Below are 20666 nucleotides of genomic sequence, written 5' to 3' on the forward strand. Positions count from 1 at the left end.
CTTACTATCAACAGTCAATCTTCCTTTAATGAAACCAGCCTGATGGGATGATGGTGTTATGTTGCAAAATAATTGTAAACATTTTTGCTATCTGTATTCAACAGAGATATGGGCAGAAGCTGAAACAATTGCAACTGTCTTTTCTCTTCTTCAGTATTAAAATAAATAAAGCAGTTGTCATTTCACAAGACATGGCTTCTTTTTGGACTGTTCCAGTGAAGACCTTTGAAAGAATAGACGATAACTGATTACAAAGTGTTTTGTAGAAATCTTCCAGAATGTCATCCATTCCAGGAGCCTTTCCAGAATTATTTTTTATAGCATGTTCACTCTCTTGTGTTGAGAAATCTGTGTCAATAAACATTTGTTCTGAAGTTATGGTATTAAAAAGCAAGCCTTCAATAAAATGATCAAATTTGTTAGGGTCAAACTGGTTGTCTGATTTATATGAAAGCTTGACAGAATTGCTTTAAGTGATTATTTCTGTTTATTAGTTCAAAGATGACACTCCCATCTCCTTGTAAAACGGAAGAAATATTGTTACTGGATAGTTCCATCTTAAGTCTTCTGGCAAGTAGTTTACCTCCTTTATCTTCCCCATTCATAATATCTTTGTTTGGCCCTGACAAGTGTAAATTCAGTTTGGCTGGATAAGCATTTATTAGGTCTATATTTGGAGCTGATTAGGGAACAGAGGAGTTTTTCACTATTTAGGTCAGTCTTGTGCATTCTCTCCAAATCATCTATTTCCTTGGCCAGAGCCTAGTAACTTGAGTCTTTTTCCTTTTGGGAAGTATACTTTAGCATCCACCCCTTGCAGTAGCTTTCAGAGCTTCTCAAAAGATGGTATCTCAGGCAACTGAGTCCTTATATTCTCATATGAAGTTAGAGTTGACTGAATCAACTATACAACAAATTTTTGTATCTTTTAGTTCAGCTTCCCACTTCAATGAAGTGTAACCAGCATCTACGGTGAGTATAATTGGCATATGATACAAAATTAGCATATCATCAATAGCTACTTCTAGGCATGCTAGAATCAGATAGAAAAGGAAAGTCAATTCTGGGAGTACGATGAATGTACTATAGAGAAATAGGTATAGCCATGCTCCTTGGGGTGTCTCAGTCTCCATATATCTTTTAAATAAAATTCATTAATTAATAATGAGGGTTGGCCTACTGTGTTTTCAAGCTGGGTCTTATGCAATTGGATTTGTCCAGATGTCTTTCTAGGGTAGTATTTCAATCACCTCCCTTTAGTACAAGAATATCTTTTATATTATATTGGCAGTGTCTTTGAAAAATTTAGAATGGCCTCCACTTGGATTGTAATGGCTTCCTAGAATTAACCTTTTTGAGTCAAAACAAGGATCATCCTTCAAGAAGGATCAGACCAATACTGTATAAACTAAGATGGATGTGTTTCTGCTCTTAGAATTCAGTGATGAATGATATGCTACACTTTCTTGATTCTGTTGGCATCTATTCCTGCTAGATTAATTTCCTACAATAAAGCTACTTGGCATTTATTTTAAAATCTGAGGTGTCAAGATTTTTAATTATTGTGGAAGGTTTATTGAGTTCCCTCATGTTCTGCAATCATACCCTAAGAAAATTCATGGCAAGTTTTAAAAGATATATATATATTGTAAAGATATATATTTCTAGTTAATATTGTTAAACCACATCTCTAAAATATGGTGTGTATCTATACACGTTAGATACTGGTTAGCTTTCAATTAATTTATGCCTTCAATTTGGCCTCTAAGGTGTCAGGTATACAAAAAGATCTATAGTTAAATATCCAAAGAATAAATATAGTTGTATTCCAAAGTATATTTGTAACGGGGGCAGGGGAAGACACTTAAAATAAGCCAGTGTGGGCATGTTCAGATCCCTGATGGCATCTGTTTCATTCTCTCCTCCCCTCCCACATTATTTAATAATATTCTAAACATCACTAAATGCAAACACATTTTCTAAGAACATATATATATATATATATATAATATATACACACATATACATACATAGATTCACCACATATACATTTTCAACTGATTTGGTCAATGAAATACTAATCAGTACAACTAATCTGAATAAGAAAAAATACAATATTCATACTCATCACATGTAAATGCCCTGCACAAACTGAGTAACTAGTGTTATTTATGGTTTGACTGCTTCAAAGGACTTGTGGTTAAGATAACATGATCTATCAGAGGAAGAATTAGTGAAGAGACTGTCTAGCAGTGCAAGTTGTGATGACTGGGGTAGGTAATACTTCCTTGAGTACATAGTGCTACATCCCCCAGCTTAGTGTTAAACTGTTACTCCATGCATTGCAGTGTTGTTTGTACTCAGCTCTAAAGTGGGTAAACTGAAGAGTTCAGCCTAACTGCTAGATTATATAGGTGATTATTATTCTAGCATATCTACAAGGATGCATAAGAAAAACTGATTTTTCAGCATGTGGAAGTATGCTCTTTATGGTGAACCATTATGTTATTGTTGGTAAAATCTGGCTGCAATGTTAAGCGTCTACAAGATTTTGCAAAACCTCCTGAAAAATTTATAAAAGCTTGCTAAATCCATAGTGAAAGTAGATACACATCAACTCCCATATGACATTGGTCCCCTAGGATTTGCTTTATGTCATTGAATGCAGTCCTCTTTTTGTTAAGCTCAGCTGAGAAGTAAGGACAAAGAAATGTTGTGCCCTTTGTACATAAGGGTTTTGGCTTTTCTGGCAGCATTCATTAACATTACTTTATCATTGAACTTCAGCAACTTGAAGATAACTCTGGGCTTGTCAGATTCCAACTTTCTAGCACCAGGAATTCAATGAGATCTTTCAATATATTGGGGGGGAGGGGGGGCAATAAGGAGTCCAATTTAAATGTGTCAGGGAGCAGCTTCTGGATAAAGCTGATAATATTCTTATCCTCTAGACCTGCAGCAATACCCAAGATGTTAAGATTGTTTCTTTGAGATCTGTTTTCTGAGTAATCCTGTTTTTCTTCCAATTTGTTTAGTCTAAGTTTTAAGGAGGCAGTTTCTTCTTTAATTTTACTTGTTTCAATGGCAGCCGTTTGTGGCTCATTTTCTAAGTAACCCATTCTCAATTTTACATCACATACTTCTTGAGAGAGGCCGCAAATATCTTTTGAGGTTGAATCCACTTGGTCCTGAAGAATTTCTTCAGTGCCATGATATCTGAGGTAGGTTCTGTTGTGGCCTCTCTCCCCCCAGCTCTTTAGATGATTCAGGCTTAGGTCTTTGGTTGCCTCTCATTTCTTCCACTGGAATCCATGTTTAACAGTTTGAAGTTTATCCAGGGAATTTAGACTTTTATGACAGAAACATTGTCAAATTTGCTAGAAAAGTAATAATTAATATATGGGGTGACAGGAGGTCTAGGACTGGGCAGCCATCTTTCTCACAAAAAACTTCAAGGTGGGAATCATGTGGTATCCATCTGTAGATTTTTCAAAAAAAAAATCTGATTCTAGCTGTATCAAAATTTGGCTAAAATAAAGACTTAACTGTTATATTACATTATATGTAACACAATACAAAAAGACACTATAATGCTATTTAAATGACGAAAGGGGGGAATTTATGGGTTGCCACTATATTCTTAATTAGCAAGTAATGTACAAGCCTTGCAGTGTGTCCAAAATATAGCTACTAAATGATACACAAATAAATACAAAAGTAAAATTAATGTATTAAAGACAATAAAATAATATTTCTGTGTTGACAAAGTAATAAAATGAAAAGTTAAATATGAAAAACACTTAGATCAACTAGTTCATCTCCCTGTCAATAAAGGATTGCCTCCAGGTATACATTTTCTACTGTTTAGTCAGTCTCCAACTACATGTGTTTTTTCCTACTTCACACAGAGACATGAGTGATCAATTGCAGTTTTTTTTTTAAACTTTTGCTGGAGGCTATTGCACTTTGACTTCTCTCTCATTCTTGCCAGGATCATGGACAATTCCTGCATCAAAAATTGTGTCAATCTCAGAAAGAAAGTTCTTTTCAGCTCCAATTAATCACAGTGTAAGTCCATATAATGGAATCTTGATATACATAGGCGTAACATATAGTAGTGCAAATAAAACTTATTTCATTCTTCTGTTTACTGTATCTATCTCTCTTAGGTATTTTAAAGAAAACTTAGCATAATTCAATTTTTATAATTTCAACTGATAATGCTTATTTTTAAGCTTGTTTTAGATCTTTACGGATTTAAATTTTCACCATTGCATGAAATTATGGGTTTTAAGATTTTTTTTTTCCTTTCATAAATTTTAATTTTCACAGTGGTGGGAAATCATGGGAGGTCTGAATTATTAATGAGAAACATTGAGATTCAAAAAGTTAAAGCTTTTTAACCCTTAAAACACAAACTGTCACCATCACATGTCAAAGTAAATATCTTTAAATCAAACTTTAATACATTTTCAAGCAGCACTTTTCTTACTTTGCCTATCTGTAAATTTTAACATTGATGTAATATTTTTGGATGGCGTATGTGTACAGTAAAAATCGGTTTACCGACATTTACAAATAAAAATCTAATCCTTCCAAGTTTCTTTATAAGGCCCTGTTTACTGTAGTATACGACTGCCACATGATCTTTCTTGTATTTATCCCCACAACACCCTTGTGAAGCAAGATACTGCTATTTTCTTCATTTTACAGAAGAGGAATTGAGATACAGAGAGGCTAAGTGATCTACCCAAGATTACATAAGAAATCTGTGGCGGACTTGAATCCAGCTCTTTCAGGCCCTAAGCTAGCAACCTAATCACTCGACCAATCTTCCTACCATTAATGTTAAAATTAAGTGTTAAAAATACACAAGAAGCACACAAAGTACTTCCTAGAAGTGCCCACAGTTTTAGAATATCATTCCCCTCTGTAATTATCTGATTTATTGCCTACCCGTATTTCCATATTTGGTATACAAAGTACCCCAATAAGAGACTGGATACCAGAGTTGCCAGGCTTGCATAAACTGATAATACCTAGAAAACACAAAATGTATAATTAGTGTCTCATAATCAAGCAACAAATGCTTTAAAAAACACTGTTCAAAATACTAAAAAATTATAATTAAACAATTGTCTCATGGTATTATGCACAATTACTAAATCATAACTCCAGTTTTCCCTCTAGTTATACAATCCCCAGCAACGGGCCATGTGTGCTTTGCATATTCACTAGTTATTTCTCAATAATTATGGTCCCTATGCAGCTCCTTGTATTCTGACTCTGATAATTGGGTAATTATTAAATTAAAATGTAATCCTGATTGCTGCCTCCTGTACACAGAAATTTCAATTTGTTTGCAAGCAATAAGCCTGAGTTTTAGCTGTAAATTAATTTTAAATGAAGGAAAGGCAATACAAAGCAAAGAAAATGAGGTTGTCAAACTTTATTTTTGTACTTGTTTCTCTGATTTCTCTTTTCCTTTCTACAAGTTAGTTATTCTGAAGACAAGTGCACTGCTATCTTATCCCAGACATTCTCTCTCAATTAATTTGTTTTTAAGTTCTACTTATTGCTATTACAAATACCTTTTTATGAAGAGATGTAATAATGCAAGGAATGTAAACCAAACCACTACAGCACTTCTAGAGAGAAGGGGACCAGGTTAGCAAACGAGGGAAAAGTAGGGGGGACAAAGTGGGAGAAACAGTAAAAAAGGACATATCAAAGGATTTTCTCTCCCTTTGGTTTAAAAATTTACCTTCAGCAGTTTGACAAAACCTATATAGATTTCTGTAGTTTTCCTTAAGTAAAATTTGCATGTTTAAAAATATTTCAGTATTAAAAGGGCTTCACTTTCATGATGTAAAATTGCACCTTAATCTTAATGAACTCCCTGACGTTTGGCCTGACTTTACTTGCTTTTAACAGGGCAAGATTACATTTATGCCCATTCAAAATGCTGCTGCTAATATAACTTTCCTAGCTCATCTTTTTGACCTTGTCACCCCTCACTTTTACACATTGCCTCTGGATCTCTTTTCTCCATCATATCCAAACTACCAGTACTTATTTTCACTCTGAAGACCTTCACAGCCTATTCCCATGCTATCCTCCTTCGCTCATATACTATTGAGAATTTTCCTGCCTCTGCTCAACCAATGATGCCAGCCTTCGTTGCCCACTTGTTAAACTTTCAAACAAGAACTTTTGTGCTTTCTTCCTTACTGCCCCTGATGCTTGGGAAGAGCTCTTGTAAACATCCACAAAGCCGTGGCTTTATCCTTCAAATCCATTCATAAAACTGTTTGTCACGATGCCTACAAAAAAACTTGACAATGGCTAGGCAGCTAGTGAACTGTGACCACTGAACCTATCATGCTAGATTGTATTGTCTCATTGTTTCCTTCTTGTTCTCCATCTGTCTGTATCCACTTGTTGTCTTTGGAGCAGTGACTGCATTCTTATTAGGTGTTTGTACAGTGCCTATGAGTTTATGGTCTATTACTGGAGCTCCCTGGTACTACCTAATACAAATAACTGTATTTGTACAGTACTGTGTTCTTCAATATGTGCTCCCCTATTGGTGCTCCACTTCAGGTCTGCATGTGCCTCTTGAGCTCTTGATGGGAGATTTTCCATTAGCAGTATCCGTTCAGCCTGCACATGTGTCTTACACATCCTCGTACCACACGCAAAGGCTATATAGGGCTGTAGAGGTGAACCGCCCTCAGTTCCTTCTCCATCTGAATGTCCCACAGAGAATGATCTGAAGCACTGGGGAAGGAGGGTGGGTAGTGGAGCACCCATAGGGACTCATTTCAAAGAAACACGGTTACTGCACAGGATGAATAACCTCTTCTTCTTTGGGTAGTGTCCCCTTGAGGCCTTCACTTCAGATGACTCTCGAGTAGTATCCAGTAATTGAGTCCAGAACTGGATAGGACCGCATTATCAAGAGTTCCATCTGAACTGGAGGAATGGATCAAGGCATAGTGCTTAGGAAATATATTTACTGAAGACCACATAGTGGCCTTACACATCTCAGATACTGCAACATTCTTGAGTGATGCCAGGCATATTGCTCATGATCTGATAGAATGTGCTATAATCCTTTGGGAGAGGGTGTGAGCATCAACTGCATCGTAACAAGTGACAATACACCCAGAGATCCACCTCGATAATCTATAGGTAGAGATGGTGGACTCCTTGGATTTGTTTGTGATGGAAACAAACAATCTAAATAACTTCCAGAATTGCTTGGTCCTATCTAGATAGAAGGCCAATGCCCATCTAACGTATGTAAAGACATCTATTGAGACTTATGTGGTTTTGGAAAAAACACTGGTAGATGACTGAACTGGTTAAGATAAAAGTCCAATACCACCTTAGGTAAGAATTTAGGGTGTGGATGTAAAGAGACTTGTCCCTGCAAAGCCAACATAATAGCTACTAAAAGATGGCCATCTTCATGGACAAGTGAAGCAAAGAACAGGTTGCCCTTTCTTCAAATGGAGATCTTATGAGATATATCTAAGTATGAGGTTGAAGTCCCAAGTTGGAGTGTGGTCCTTAACTTAGGGGTAGAGGTTCCACAAACTCTTAAAACACCATGAAGACCAGGCAACGGTGGGCAAATATAGAGGATTCTATTGGAGGATAAAAAGCCAATATTGCAGCCAAGAGAACCTTATGGAGCTAACTGATAACCCTGATTTCTTTAGGTCCAACAGGTAATCCAGGATAGCTGAGAGTGACAAGGATTCAGACACAGGTCAGTGGCGCTGGCACCAATGGCTGAATCTCTTCCACTTCTACAGGTCATCTGGGTTGACACCCTACTACTGTTCAATAACACTTGTTGTACTACCATAGAGCAGGTAGATTCTAACACCGTGAACCACTGAGGAGCCATGCCCTGAAGAAGAGGACCCCTAGGCTGGGGTGAATTAAGTGGCCTGCGTCTTGAGAGAGACGATGAGGAATGACTGGGAGCTTGATCACCACATGGATGCATACGTGAAGCAGGTAAGGATTCCAAGCTTGTCTTGGCCAGATTGATACTATAAGGATACCCTGGCTTTGTCCTGCCTGATCTTCCTCATAGCTTTCAATATTAGCAGTGTTGGAGGAAGCACACAGAATAGTCCCTTTGTCCAAGGGAGGGGAAACGTGTTTCCCAGAGAATAATGGCCTAGATCTCCTCTTGAGCAGAACAGACAACACTTCCTGTTCTTGGAGGTAGCAAAGAGGTCCACCTCTGGAAGTCCACAATTCTGGATTATACCATAGAGAATTTGAGAATCCAGCTCCCATTCCTATTTCTGGAGAAATGCCTGTTGAGAGTATAAGCTGAGGTGTTCTGACCACCAGAGAGAGAGTGTGGAAATTTGGCTCTGATGGGCTACACACCAGTTCCACAATTTTGCAGCTTCGAGTGCACAGTGTTAATACAGAATATGTAGGCCACATTGTCCATCATGATCCTGACTGATTTGCCCTGTTGAGGGATAGGACATGAAGGCAACCTTCCTGAGTACCCCGAGTTCCACCAGATTAATGTGAAGGTTTCCTGATGTGACCAGACATTGTAATTGGGCAAATGAAAGGAACACCTGCACTGACGAGTTGATTTTTCCACAAGTCTAGGGAATTCTTTACATGAAGGGGAAGCACTGTCCAAACTCGCTTGTACAAACTGGTGAGCAGATCGTTCTGAGCCGGCCTCAGGGCTGCCCAGAGGATTCAGGGGGCCCTTCCATAAAAAAAAAAAAGTTGCAATATTATAGAATACTATATTCTCATGGGGGTCTGGGGAAAATTGCCCCACTTGCCCCTGGCCAGCCCTGGAAACAATGGAAGCATAGTCTTGCCATGACCGGTCATGAAGGTGTAAGCTGCCATACGGCCTAAGAGCTGTAGACAATTCCTTACTGAGGTTAGAGGATTCCCTGGGAATGGTCCTGACTAGATCTGAAAAAGTTATGAATCTGTCCATGGGAAGGTAGGCCCTGGCTGTCAACGAACCCAAGTACATCCCTATGAACAGAGTTCTCTGTCTGGGAGTTAAGGTGGATTTTCTTACACTGAGCTAAAGACCCAGTTCCTCGAAAAAAAGAAAGGACCGAGTGGATAATAGTACTGCTTTGTAAAATCAGCCCTTGAACAACAAGTCATCACAGTATGGGAAGCCTAATATCACCTCCCGACGAACGTAAGTGATCAGAGTTCTTGGAGGGGACATAATATTTTTGTATCCACCCATTTGCAAGTTGGTAGAACAGATGCAGGTGTTCCCAAACAGTTTTTTCTGTGTCCAGAAGTGCCTCATTAAAGAGTAACGTAACTCCAGTAGGTGTTGCTGATTGTAAAATGTCAAGCAATTTGTGCTGCAAATCCTTGATTTTCTCGAGTGGTATTTGAAGATCATCAGCTATCCCCTTTATAAGGTCTTGAACCTGCTGGTCCCAATTAAGGAGCCAACTGAGCATCTCTAGCCACCCAATTCATTGGAGCTGGTGGTCTGGCAAACTGCTGTTGGTATGCAGCCCAGGGATCCTAGTATGGCCATTGAGGGGCCCATATAGAAGAGGGGGTGGCATCCAGGGTTGGTTCCACCACCTTTGGTGTTGTGCACCAAAGGTCTTCCCTATGGGTGTCAAAGAACTGGTTTCTGTATGGATGGGTATGAGAACCCTGCAGTAACATGGAACAGACTGAGGAGAGGTCTCCCTCACCTTCTTGATATCCTGCAATGGGTATGGGGGCACCAGCAGAAAAGGGTGGAGAGCCTAGCAGTACCAGAGAGTGACAGCAGTCCAGAGACCAGGGTCTCAGTACTGAGAGGCATTCAGTACCCATGAGCAGTGGAGATTCTGGTTCATCTGCCACTGATAGGTCTTTTGGGTATCTAAATTCCTGTGGTACCAAGTGGAGCTGATGTGGTAGCATGCTTGGCGATTGAAGCAGAGAGTATCATAAATGTAAAGCATAACAAAGTAGGATTTGATGATGTCTGATGCTTTGGTTTGCATGGTACCGAGGGTCCCAATTGGGGAGGTATCAATGACAGACGTACTTGATGGTACCAGACTGCAGGATTGCTTGTCCTTGTCCTCCTTGTTCTTTGTAGATGGTACTGGGGTTCTGTCAGAGCAGTTTCCCCTTAGAGCTCAGGGACTTGCCAGTACCAGAGAAGGAGTCTTTCGACTCTAAGGCACTGAACCAAGAGGTCGAGGCTTCTGATACCATGGACTTAGCAGGAGGACCAAGGTTTTTGGGAGCAGTCTCCTTACGATGAGAGCCAGAGCTCCTCTTCTGGGAACCATCACTGGGGGGGGGGGGGGTCTCAAGAGTCAGGAGGAGGGATAGCTAAGTGGTTTGAGCATTGGCCTGCTAAACCCAGGGCTATGAGTTCAATTCTTGAGAGGGCCACTTAGGGATCTGGGGCAAAAGCAGTACTTGGTCCTGCTAGTGAAGGCAGGGGGCTGCACTTGATGACCTTTCAGGGTCATGAGATTGGTGCAGATCTCCCCTAAGAAAGGGAAATAATATATGGAGATATACTTAAGTCAATTGGGTACTGCATCTTCCTAGACACAGATGTTCAGGGAGGGTCTTCTAACCTGATTCTGAAGCAGATAAAAGGGAGTGCAGCAGCAGCCTCAACTTGGTCTCATGGTTCTTCCTTGCTCTGGATTTAAGGGCCAGGCAGAAATTACACATCTGGGATATGCGTTACTGTCCCAGGCAGCAAACACATTTAGAGGGGCTGTCACTAACCTTCTGACAACAGAGGCAACTTTTGCATCCTAGAGCGCTGGGCATGCCCTGCCAGGAGAGTAAGGCTCTCCAGAGGGAGGAAGCAAAATAAAGTTAATCCTCTCATTATGCATCTACTAACTACCACCTAATACTAAACTATAAACAAACAGATAGCTAAAGCATGCTCAAGGCAGACAAGCTAGGCCTCAGTCTCAGGCTGAGAAGAACCTGAGGCAATTCACCCATGCAGTTATAGAATCATAGACTATCAGGGTTGGAAGGGACCTCAGGAGATCATCTAGTTCAACCTGCTGCTCAAAGCCCAATAAATCCCCAGTTTGTTTGTTTTTTAACCCCAGTTCTCTAAATGGCGTCCTCAAGGATTGAACTCACAACCCTGGGTTTAGCAGGCCAATGCTCAAACCACTGAGCTATCTCACCCCCCATGTCCTATATAGCCGTACACGAGCAGGCCAAATAGACACTGCTATTGGAAAATCTCCAGTTAAGGCACTTGTAGTGAAGCACCTATGTGGACATAACTTGAAGAAGAATACACTATCACAGGATGTGTTTATCATATTGGAAAGTGGAAGCACCCTTAAGTTATCACTGTATTATAATAACCTAACAGAGGAATTAGGCATGGAACAGCCCAAGAGGACAAGTCAATGACTACCAAAAATATGCATGCTCTGTCATAAATGCAATCTCCAATGAACAAAAATTTGGGCTTCTGATCTTTTTCAATTCTTTGATATACAAAAAAGCCTGAAGTTTATGTTTTAAAAAGGTATTTTCCATTTGAGACTGGAAGACTATGGGTGACAAGAAAACTACTGAAATGGTGACATCACAAAAGCTAAAAGTGAAAGTTAAGCAAGAGGGAAAGGAAGGGATTTTTAGACAATCTTTAAAAATTAAATGTATTTACTTCTATAAATACTTCAAAGACTTACTTCAATAACTAATTTTTTGGATAGAAGAAAGGTTTTATCTAAACACCCTCAATACCACAGCTCACAATATGCACTTCTGACCCCTTCCAATTCTACATTCCTGATATTTATAAAGGTGAAAAACACAAGTAGGGAAAAAGTTAGCTTTTTATTTGTTTTAAAACATCTAAAGCCACCTTTATGTATGAAAGCAGCAAAAGATGGCACAATCCCTTTTTAAAAATCCTTTACAAGTACACTTTAAAAACTAAATGAATTGGGGGGGGGGGGGACAAAGGGGCAGAAAAAGGGACCAATAATAAAGAAAATGTCAAGGGAAGTGGCATATTCTAAGCCCACTGTTCCTTCAGTCTTCTGAAGGGTCTTTCAGGTTTTTAAGCTTAGCTCCCAGTGCATGGGCGAGGGAGGTTGTACAAGAGGCAACCATGGAAATGGCTTGTTAGATGTTTCTAATCAGTTGTCTGTCTGCATTAAGAGTATGCACCACTGTAGCCTCACCAATGACTGGCTACTGATTGCTGTAATTGGGGCAAAGCCCCAATGTAGACATCACATAAGGTATTTGAAGGATTTGCCCCAATTATAGCAATCGGTGGCCAGTCACTGGTGAGGCTACATTGGTGCAAACTCTTAATGCAGACAAACAGTGGCATTATTTGCACTGGTTAGCGAGTAGGGGAGATCTCCAGTGTAGATAAAACTTTAGACTATGGTGATCATCAACCCCACCCACTGAATATCAGGAAACACTGCTAAAGTAACTAGATATCTGATATGGAATTCCCAAACTGGCAACAAGATTTGCATCTCTTGGTCAGGAATGACCATCAGAGCACACCACAGAGTGGAACCCCGTCTGATTTGACACATCAAAACACATTAATATCATTGCAGACAAGGTACTGATGAAGACATACAAAGTAGACGCATAGGAACAGATTCTGTACTTAAATGAGCCATTCTTTCACTCTTTAAACTCCCTTCTTTACACACAAATGCGGGGCAGGGTAGATTAAGGGGACGGGGGAGAGGGGGAAGAGAGGGGAAAAAAATAAACCACTTACCTGCCCATGATCTAAATGCTGCCACTATTCCCATTTTGCTAGCTAGGAAGCGTGCCTCTCTGTCCTCTCTGTTATAAAAACAACAAATGCCAGACAAATATACTACCATTACATTACTGTTAAACCTAGAGTGGTACTTTGTTTACTAGCCACTTCAAACAAGAGTATAATTGTTAGAGGCTTTTTGATGGGGTTCCATATTTATAATATAAAGATTATAGAATCAAAGTTTTAATCCCATGACTTGTTTTCTTGCAAAGTTAAAGAACCCAATCTCCCTAGTGAGTTACTTTACTAGCCATGGAATGATTCTCTAATCTAAAAATGAAAAAGCCAATTATAAACAAGATTTTTTAAATTTTAAAGATAGTGGAAGGGATAAAAGATCAGGTTTTAAAAATATTTAGAACGTGATTCATACAGAGGTGTCATCATTATTTGTCAAATTCTTTACTATGGTTAACAATGAACTTTGATACTACTGTGATGGGCAACAACCCCTAAGATAAAACATTCAGGCCTTTTCTGTTGAAAAAAAAATTATTTCTGAGAAGATGTAAGTTCTGATTTAGACCACTACCATCAAAAGACCTAAATAAAATCCCACAATAATTTGATAAAGAAGTCACATAACTTTATAAGCATTTGGATAGTAGATTTTTTTTCAGTTGGCATAACATTTTCAGAAGGATACAGCTTGACATTTTTGAACATCAAGCCAAGAGAAGTTACTGTAATAGTGACTGGGGAATATCTATAACATTTAACTACACAAAGAACTATGCGGATTCACAGAATTCACAGAAAGGGATTCTTCCCCATAGACCAACCCCTGTACACCGCTGTAGCAGCATAAAGTCATCATGAAGCCATTTAGCTGCTGGGACAGAATTCCCCGAGCACACAGACTACGTAATGGTGCCACAGCAGCCTTATACACGATCTCTTGGGAGGCCCAACATACAGGGTGCCAGGTAAGGCCAGAGCACAACACTGTGAATATTTTGGGCAGCACTCCCTAAAATTATGCTAGGGCCACTCCAACCTCCAGAACAGCCCAGAATCAGGAAGTCACAAAAGGCATCATAAGGCCACTAACATCCCATCTACCATGGGCCGTACCCCCACTAACTTTCTGGCAGTATAACACACAATCATACCCATAGATTTTTAAAGCCAAAAGGGGTCTATAGTCTGACCTACATAATGCATATCACAATTTTATACAGTAATTCCTGCATCAAGCCTACAATTTCTGACTGAGCTAGAGGATCTATTAGAAAGCCATCCAATTTTGATTTTAAAAAATTAAGTGAGGAGACTCTATGACAGCCCTGGTAAAATGATACCATGAGTAATTAAGATCACCGGTAAAAATTTGCACTCTGTTTCTAATTTGAATGGTCTAGCTTCAACATCCAGCCACTGGAACTTGATTTGACTATATTATATTAAAGATATACTTTACTCTCAGTTATACTCTGCCCATACAATTATTTCTAGACCATGAGGAAGTTGCCTCCAACTTCTCTAATAAGCTCAATCTATTTAGCTTGTCTCTTACTGCAAGGCAGGTTTTCCATACTTCAGATGATTTGTAGCTCTTTTTTAACCCTTTCCAATTTTTCCAACATCTTAAGTATGAACATCAGAACTGCACTTAGGATTCCAATAATAGCCTCACATATGCAGTATACAAAGTGATGCCAGTTCCATCTTATATTGCTATGTGATATTTCTGTGTTTGCACAGCCAAGGATTTCATTAGCCTTCTTAGCCACAGAATTGTACTGACAATATATGTTCAGTTACTTATGCATCATGACATCTACGTCCTTTTCAGAGACATTGCTTTCTAGGATGCAGTTCAAAATCCTTTAAATAAATGTGAACTCTATATTTTGTTCCTAGATGTATGTCTCTGCATTAGATATTAAAAGGCATGTTGTTTTAATGAGCCCATTTTACCAAATTACCTGTTCTCATTACTTACTCAGTCTGTGTCATATGCACATTTTACCAGCAATTTTACATTTTCTTCCAGGCACAGAATAGGAATGAGCCAAAAACAGAGTCTTATGGGACCCACACCAGGAACACCCATATCTGATGATTCCCCATTAATAATTACTTTGAGATCTGCATATTAGCCAGTTTTTATTTCCTTTAATATGTGTTATATTGATTTTATATAGCATTAATTTTGTAATCAGACTATTGTTCAGTACTGGTTCAAATGTTATAAATAAATAAATATATTGTCAGCTTCTATCAATCAAACCTGTAATCTCACCACAAAACAATATCAAGTTTGACAAGATCTATTTCCAAAAAACCATGTTGACTGGCATTAGTTATGCTTCAATCTCTTAATTCTTTACTAATTGCATCCAATATCAGTCATTCCATTATTCTGCTCTGGATTAACATCATGCTAACAGGCCAATAGTTGCCCAGGTTGACCAGTTTACATTTTTTAAATATGAGCATGACAGTTTTTTTCCACCTCAGTCCTGTTGAACTTCCTCAGTTTTCCAAGAATTATTTAAAAAATAAAACCTCAACGTCCGTGGTTCAGAGAACTACTTGGACAATTTTTTTTTTTTTTAAACTCTAGGGTGCAAGTTAAATGGTCTTGCAGATTTAACAATGTTTTACTTTAATTGGTGCTATTTAAGAACAATTTACTGCTCAATACAAACTATTACTTTATTAATAATACACCTCTACCCCGATACAACGCTCTCCTCGGGAGCCAAAAAAAAATCTTACCGCGTTATAGGTGAAGCCGCATTATATATAACTTGCTTTGATCCGCTGCAGTGCGCAGCCCCCCCCCCTGAGCACTGCTTTACCGTGTTCTATCCGAATTCATGTTATAACGGGCCGCGTTATATCAGGGTAGAGGTGAATATGAATTCATCATCCAACTTCTTTCCAAATACAGTCAAATATTTATTGAATCTTTTGCCTTTTCAGTATCATAACTGAAAATTCTACCTTCTCCATGTAGAAATGAACCTATGTCATCACTAGGATTTACTCTTTTCCTGAATGTAATAAAATTTTTAAATTCTAATTTTCTTTAATTCTACTGTCTATATGCTGTTCACAGATTACTTAAGCTTCCGTTTTCAATTGTCTGCATTTCATAATTTATTGCTGTGAACTTTTTTCTATGTTTATATACTGCATTTTTGTCACTATTTTCACCTCCCTTATTAGGCAGGATGTTTTGAGGGCTTTTTTTTTTTTTTTTTAACCCTAAATAGCCTTCTTAACTGATTACAAAATTGTACTGGTTTAATTATCTAGCAAACATTATTAAACAATTCCCAATTAATTTTTTTCCTTCAAATCAATTTTGCTGTAATTTTTCAGCTTTGGGAAACTGACATTTTAAAGTGCCAAATACGTTACATTTCGGGATGGTATTCTGTTTGCACCTAATGAATGTACTCAGATTGTGATTACTGGCACATAGGCAACCACTAGTTTTTCTCTGTTTATATATTATAGACATAGGCTTATGGAACGGTTTCTCCTGTTTTCTAGTCTGATGTGATGGTCTACAATAGACCTCTACTAATACCCCCCTCTTTATTGCTTAGAAAATGATCTAAGAACATTCCAGGACCTGTGCTTCTGAGCTGACAATTAATTTACATCAAAGATACCATTACCTGGTTTAGAATGTCAATTCTGCAAACTCCATCCTTCCTAAACGGAGAGCGTTTGCAGAAATTTTACCATTCTATTCATGTGATTTTTAACAGGTTTCAGTAATACCAGTTTCTTCTGAAGAATGAGCACTTAACTTTTGTTTATTTCTCAGGCTTCTAGCATTGATATACAGGCAATTAATTTTTTTCTCTTTTTGTCCCTTCATCAAGGGTTATATGCTTGAGCATTAGCACTATGTTTAGCCCCTTCACTTTTGTTGTTAGTATAATACCCTCCTGGACTAACCTAACTAGACTGTCACCCAGAAGGCTGGTTCTCCTACTACTAAAATGACATGAAAGAGGTCCAATGTTCCTTGACACCAAAACTCTTTACTTCACACCACAAGGTTTATAACTCCATTTCTAATTCATGCTTTTGATAATTTAAAGAGAACTACATTTATAGCCCATTAGTTTTTAGTGTTTAAATTCGACGTAACTTAACAAGCTACAGTTTACACTTTTAATTTTACCTAGGTTAGCATAAAACAATTACTAATTACAGATCTTTATTCTTTTTCTTTTGTGAATTATAGTATATTTAAATCTCTTAGAATGGAAAAAAATGTTCAGTTATAATACTGCAACTTTACCACAACCTGTGACACAAGAAATAGTACTAGTACTTACTTCAGCTGCCCTTCTGCTGTGTCCGGATTGTGCCTGTAGTGAAAGTCTGTATATGGAGCTAAAATTCGCTAAAAAGATAGAAATACACATGTAAATATATTCTCTTGACAAATTAAAGATCCTTCTCCACCCCCACCTCTCAAGTCCTCAATGTATGTCCAATTTATGCATATTTATGCTTTTAATTATCATTTAAAGTTTTTAAAATAAAGTGTTTCACTTAAAAATGGACTTTTATAGTAGAGAATAAAATTTGAAGTGAAAAGTAAAATGCTATGATTTAATTATTCATGTCACTAATTAGTAGCAAAATAACCAAAACAAGCTTTTACCCCACTCCACTTTCAGGAAGAAAATATTAGTCTACATGGCACTGTTTCCCCACTTGTCAGAGACAGCTTTCAGTTACTAGTGAGAGTTGCAGTAAATTCTACACTGTGTTCATAAAAAGGACACATTAGTCAAGCCAGAATAAGCAGCTATATCCATGAGCACGAAGTATCTGCCTAATTCTCATTTCAAAACTCAATAATACTCAATTCTATTAACATTCATGACATAAATTAGTATCTGATTTATCTATTTATTCTTTTATAGCTAAATACACCTCTACTCTGATGTAACGCGAGCCAAAAAAATCTCACCACCTTATAGGTGAGACCGCATTATATCGGGTTTGGTCCGGTACGCCGTGCCAGACTGAACCGGCTTCCCCGGTGGTGATTTAAAGGGTCCAGTGCTCCAGCCATTGTGGGGAGCCCCGGGCCCTTTAAATCACTGCCGGAGTTCCAGCAACAGGGTTCGGGTGGGGATTTAAAGGGCCCAGGGCTCCCCGCAGCAGCTGGAGCCTCTGGCCCCTTTAAATCACTGTCCGAGCCTGGCTGCCAGAGTCCCGTCAGGGATTTAAAGGGCCCAGTGCTCCAGCTGCTATGGGGGGCCCTGGTCCCTTTAAATCACTGCCGGAGCTCTGGCAGCGGGGATTTAAAGGGCCCGAGGCGCCACATGAATTTGGATATAACACGGTAAAGCAGCGGGGCTCGGGTGGCGCTTTAAAGGGCCCGGGGCTCCCCACTGCTTTACCGCGTTATATATGAATACATGTTATATCGGGTTGCGTACTATCAGGGTAGAGGTGTATATTCCTCTCCTTGTCCATAGACGCAAAACCAGAAGGCTCATATAGTAATGTGCACTAGCACATATTTTGAAGTGGTAAAGTAAAACCAAAAACGTATTAATTTCTCTCATATACAGAGAGAACAGCTCTTTTCCTAGAAGCTGGAACAACTGATTACAGGTTTGAGACAAGCTCATTCTCAAAATGAAGCCTTCAATTACTATACAATAAATTACACCAGCTACTGTGGTCCATTTCCATTTTTTTCCTATTTTGAAATGGTACTGAATCTTGCATGTGAAAAGTTACCCATTCTTCAGGATTTCAAAATAAATAATATAATTTAACAACATATTTAAGACTGGAAAAGAAAATGAAATTACTACCTCTAATTCAACATCTGCTCGTACATATTGTCGAGTCTTTGGATGATTAAGGAGGTGCAAAACTGTAGTTATGAGAGCCTCATTTATTCGGCTTAATTGACAATCAATCACATTTTTCAAGATGGTACTTAGTCCACCCCGAAGAGCTACCACCTCTGGATTCTGAAGTGCTAAAATAGGAGAAAAACATGTCAATTTAACAACTCAAACTAAAAGAAAAAAATGCAAGTGCCTCCAATATAGTAACTACCACACGGGATCAGAACCTTGATCCATCTAGTCCAGTACCTTGTCCCCAACAGTGACCACCCCAGAGATGCTTCAGAGGAAAGTGCAAGAAACCCTACAGTAGGCAGTTGTGGGGTAACTGGTTGCCCATGAAGGTTTCATCCTAATCCCTAATAGTTAGAGATTGGATTAAATCTGAAGCAAAAAGTTTTAGCTCCCTTCCAATACTCTTTTTGTTAGAATTAACTATTTAAACCCTGGATATTCTTATCCATATAAACCGCTGAAGCCTCTTTGAATCTTGCTTACTATGGCTAATACTGGAATATGTAGTGGCATTATTTATAAACTTGCAGCAAGAAATCAGGAGTACAACTCATTATATTTGAGATTAATTTATCAAAGAGTTGTTTATAAACTTTCCTGTGAATGCTGTCAGATGGTGGTGGTCATAAAAAGCTTTTAATTAAGTTAAGCATTTAATTAAGTCATCAGCTGCTGACATTTTGTAATATTATTTCATCAACATAAATATTGGCAAGAGTCAGTCACTACACAGTGCTTCTTGACAAAGATGAACACGCACAAGAGTACATGGACATTTCACTACAGGTATAGTGTTTTTGCAATAGAATGGATTTGCACTGCAGTATAAATGTTGTATATGTGGCAAAAACAGTACAGTTTCTACTTTAAATCTAAAATTTAAATCTCGAAAACAGTTACTTATTTCCCATCAGTTGATGTTAACATGTAATGATCTCAATGAAACTGTTCTACACTAATTCTAGAAAGCATGGTGGATGCAACATAGGTCACATTGTCCAAATCAAGAGTCAGCAGGGGTGTGCCTTTCAGAAGTGGTGTGCCAAGTCTTCATTTATTCACTCTAATTTAAGGTTTCACATGCCAGTAATAATTTTAACGTTTTTAGAAGGTCTCTTTCTAGAAGTCTATAATATATAACTAAACGATTGTGTATGTAAAGTAAATAAGGTTTTAAAAATGTTTAAGAAGCTTCATTTAAAATCAAATTAAAATGCAGACCCCCCCGGACCGGTGGTCAGGATCCAGGCAGTGCGAGTGCCACTGAAAATCAGCTTGCTTGCCACCTTTGGCATGTGCGCGATAGGTTGCCTACCATCCTCTAAATGATCTCTGTGAAAACAGACTTACTTTTTGTTGTCAGCAAATTTCTAAATATTATTACCAATTTTAAAACTTTTCATGCAAATTAATTATTATAGTTTAATATCTGATTGGCATGCATATTAACTTGAGTAATAAATGTGGGGATTAACACATTAAAAAGATATGGCCAACTTAAATACTTGCACTTTTCTCTGAAAATACTGCCATCTATTATTATTAGATGTAACAGTCACCATTACTATAACTGAAAAGTACTTGAGAAAACATTTTGCAGCTTCATTTGCACATTTGACAGTGCCTAGTAATTTTTGGTTTCAATTATTATTGCCAGTTTGTGTGGGTCTTTTACACAGCAGCTGAGATAGGGGAAACTTTTTATTATTATTATTATTTTTAATAGCAAAGGTTAATTGTAAAAAACACAAAAAATGGCAAAGAGCTCATGGCAAGGATAAAACTGTCAATTTCTTTGTTTTTGGGTTTTTTTTTTAACTGACTAGATTTTAAATTGACTGACTTTGACAACTAAAAATATTCACTAGATTTGTGACATTTTCACAAAAAACCCACACTTTAATATGATTATCTGCTTTACAAATTCCCTACTATAATATATTCAATTACTTGGGGAAAAAGCC

The 20666-nt window shown here is 38.1% G+C and overlaps 1 protein-coding gene across 1 annotated transcript in view; it reads right to left on the reverse strand.

The window, feature by feature from the left end:
- Positions 1-20666, reverse strand: part of RICTOR (RPTOR independent companion of MTOR complex 2) — a 170397-nt gene that overhangs the window by 59023 nt on the left and 90708 nt on the right. Inside the window, exons 8-11 of the mRNA XM_045021191.1 lie at positions 18649-18818; positions 17146-17213; positions 12791-12858; positions 4957-5039 (exon numbers count right to left, since the gene is read on the reverse strand). Coding sequence (XP_044877126.1) covers positions 4957-5039; positions 12791-12858; positions 17146-17213; positions 18649-18818 — 389 coding nt within the window. The remainder of the gene's footprint in view (positions 1-4956; positions 5040-12790; positions 12859-17145; positions 17214-18648; positions 18819-20666) is intronic.

The sequence above is a fragment of the Mauremys mutica genome, chromosome 6 (assembly GCF_020497125.1).
Source record: "Mauremys mutica isolate MM-2020 ecotype Southern chromosome 6, ASM2049712v1, whole genome shotgun sequence".
In the NCBI taxonomy this organism is placed as follows: Eukaryota; Metazoa; Chordata; order Testudines; family Geoemydidae; genus Mauremys; species Mauremys mutica.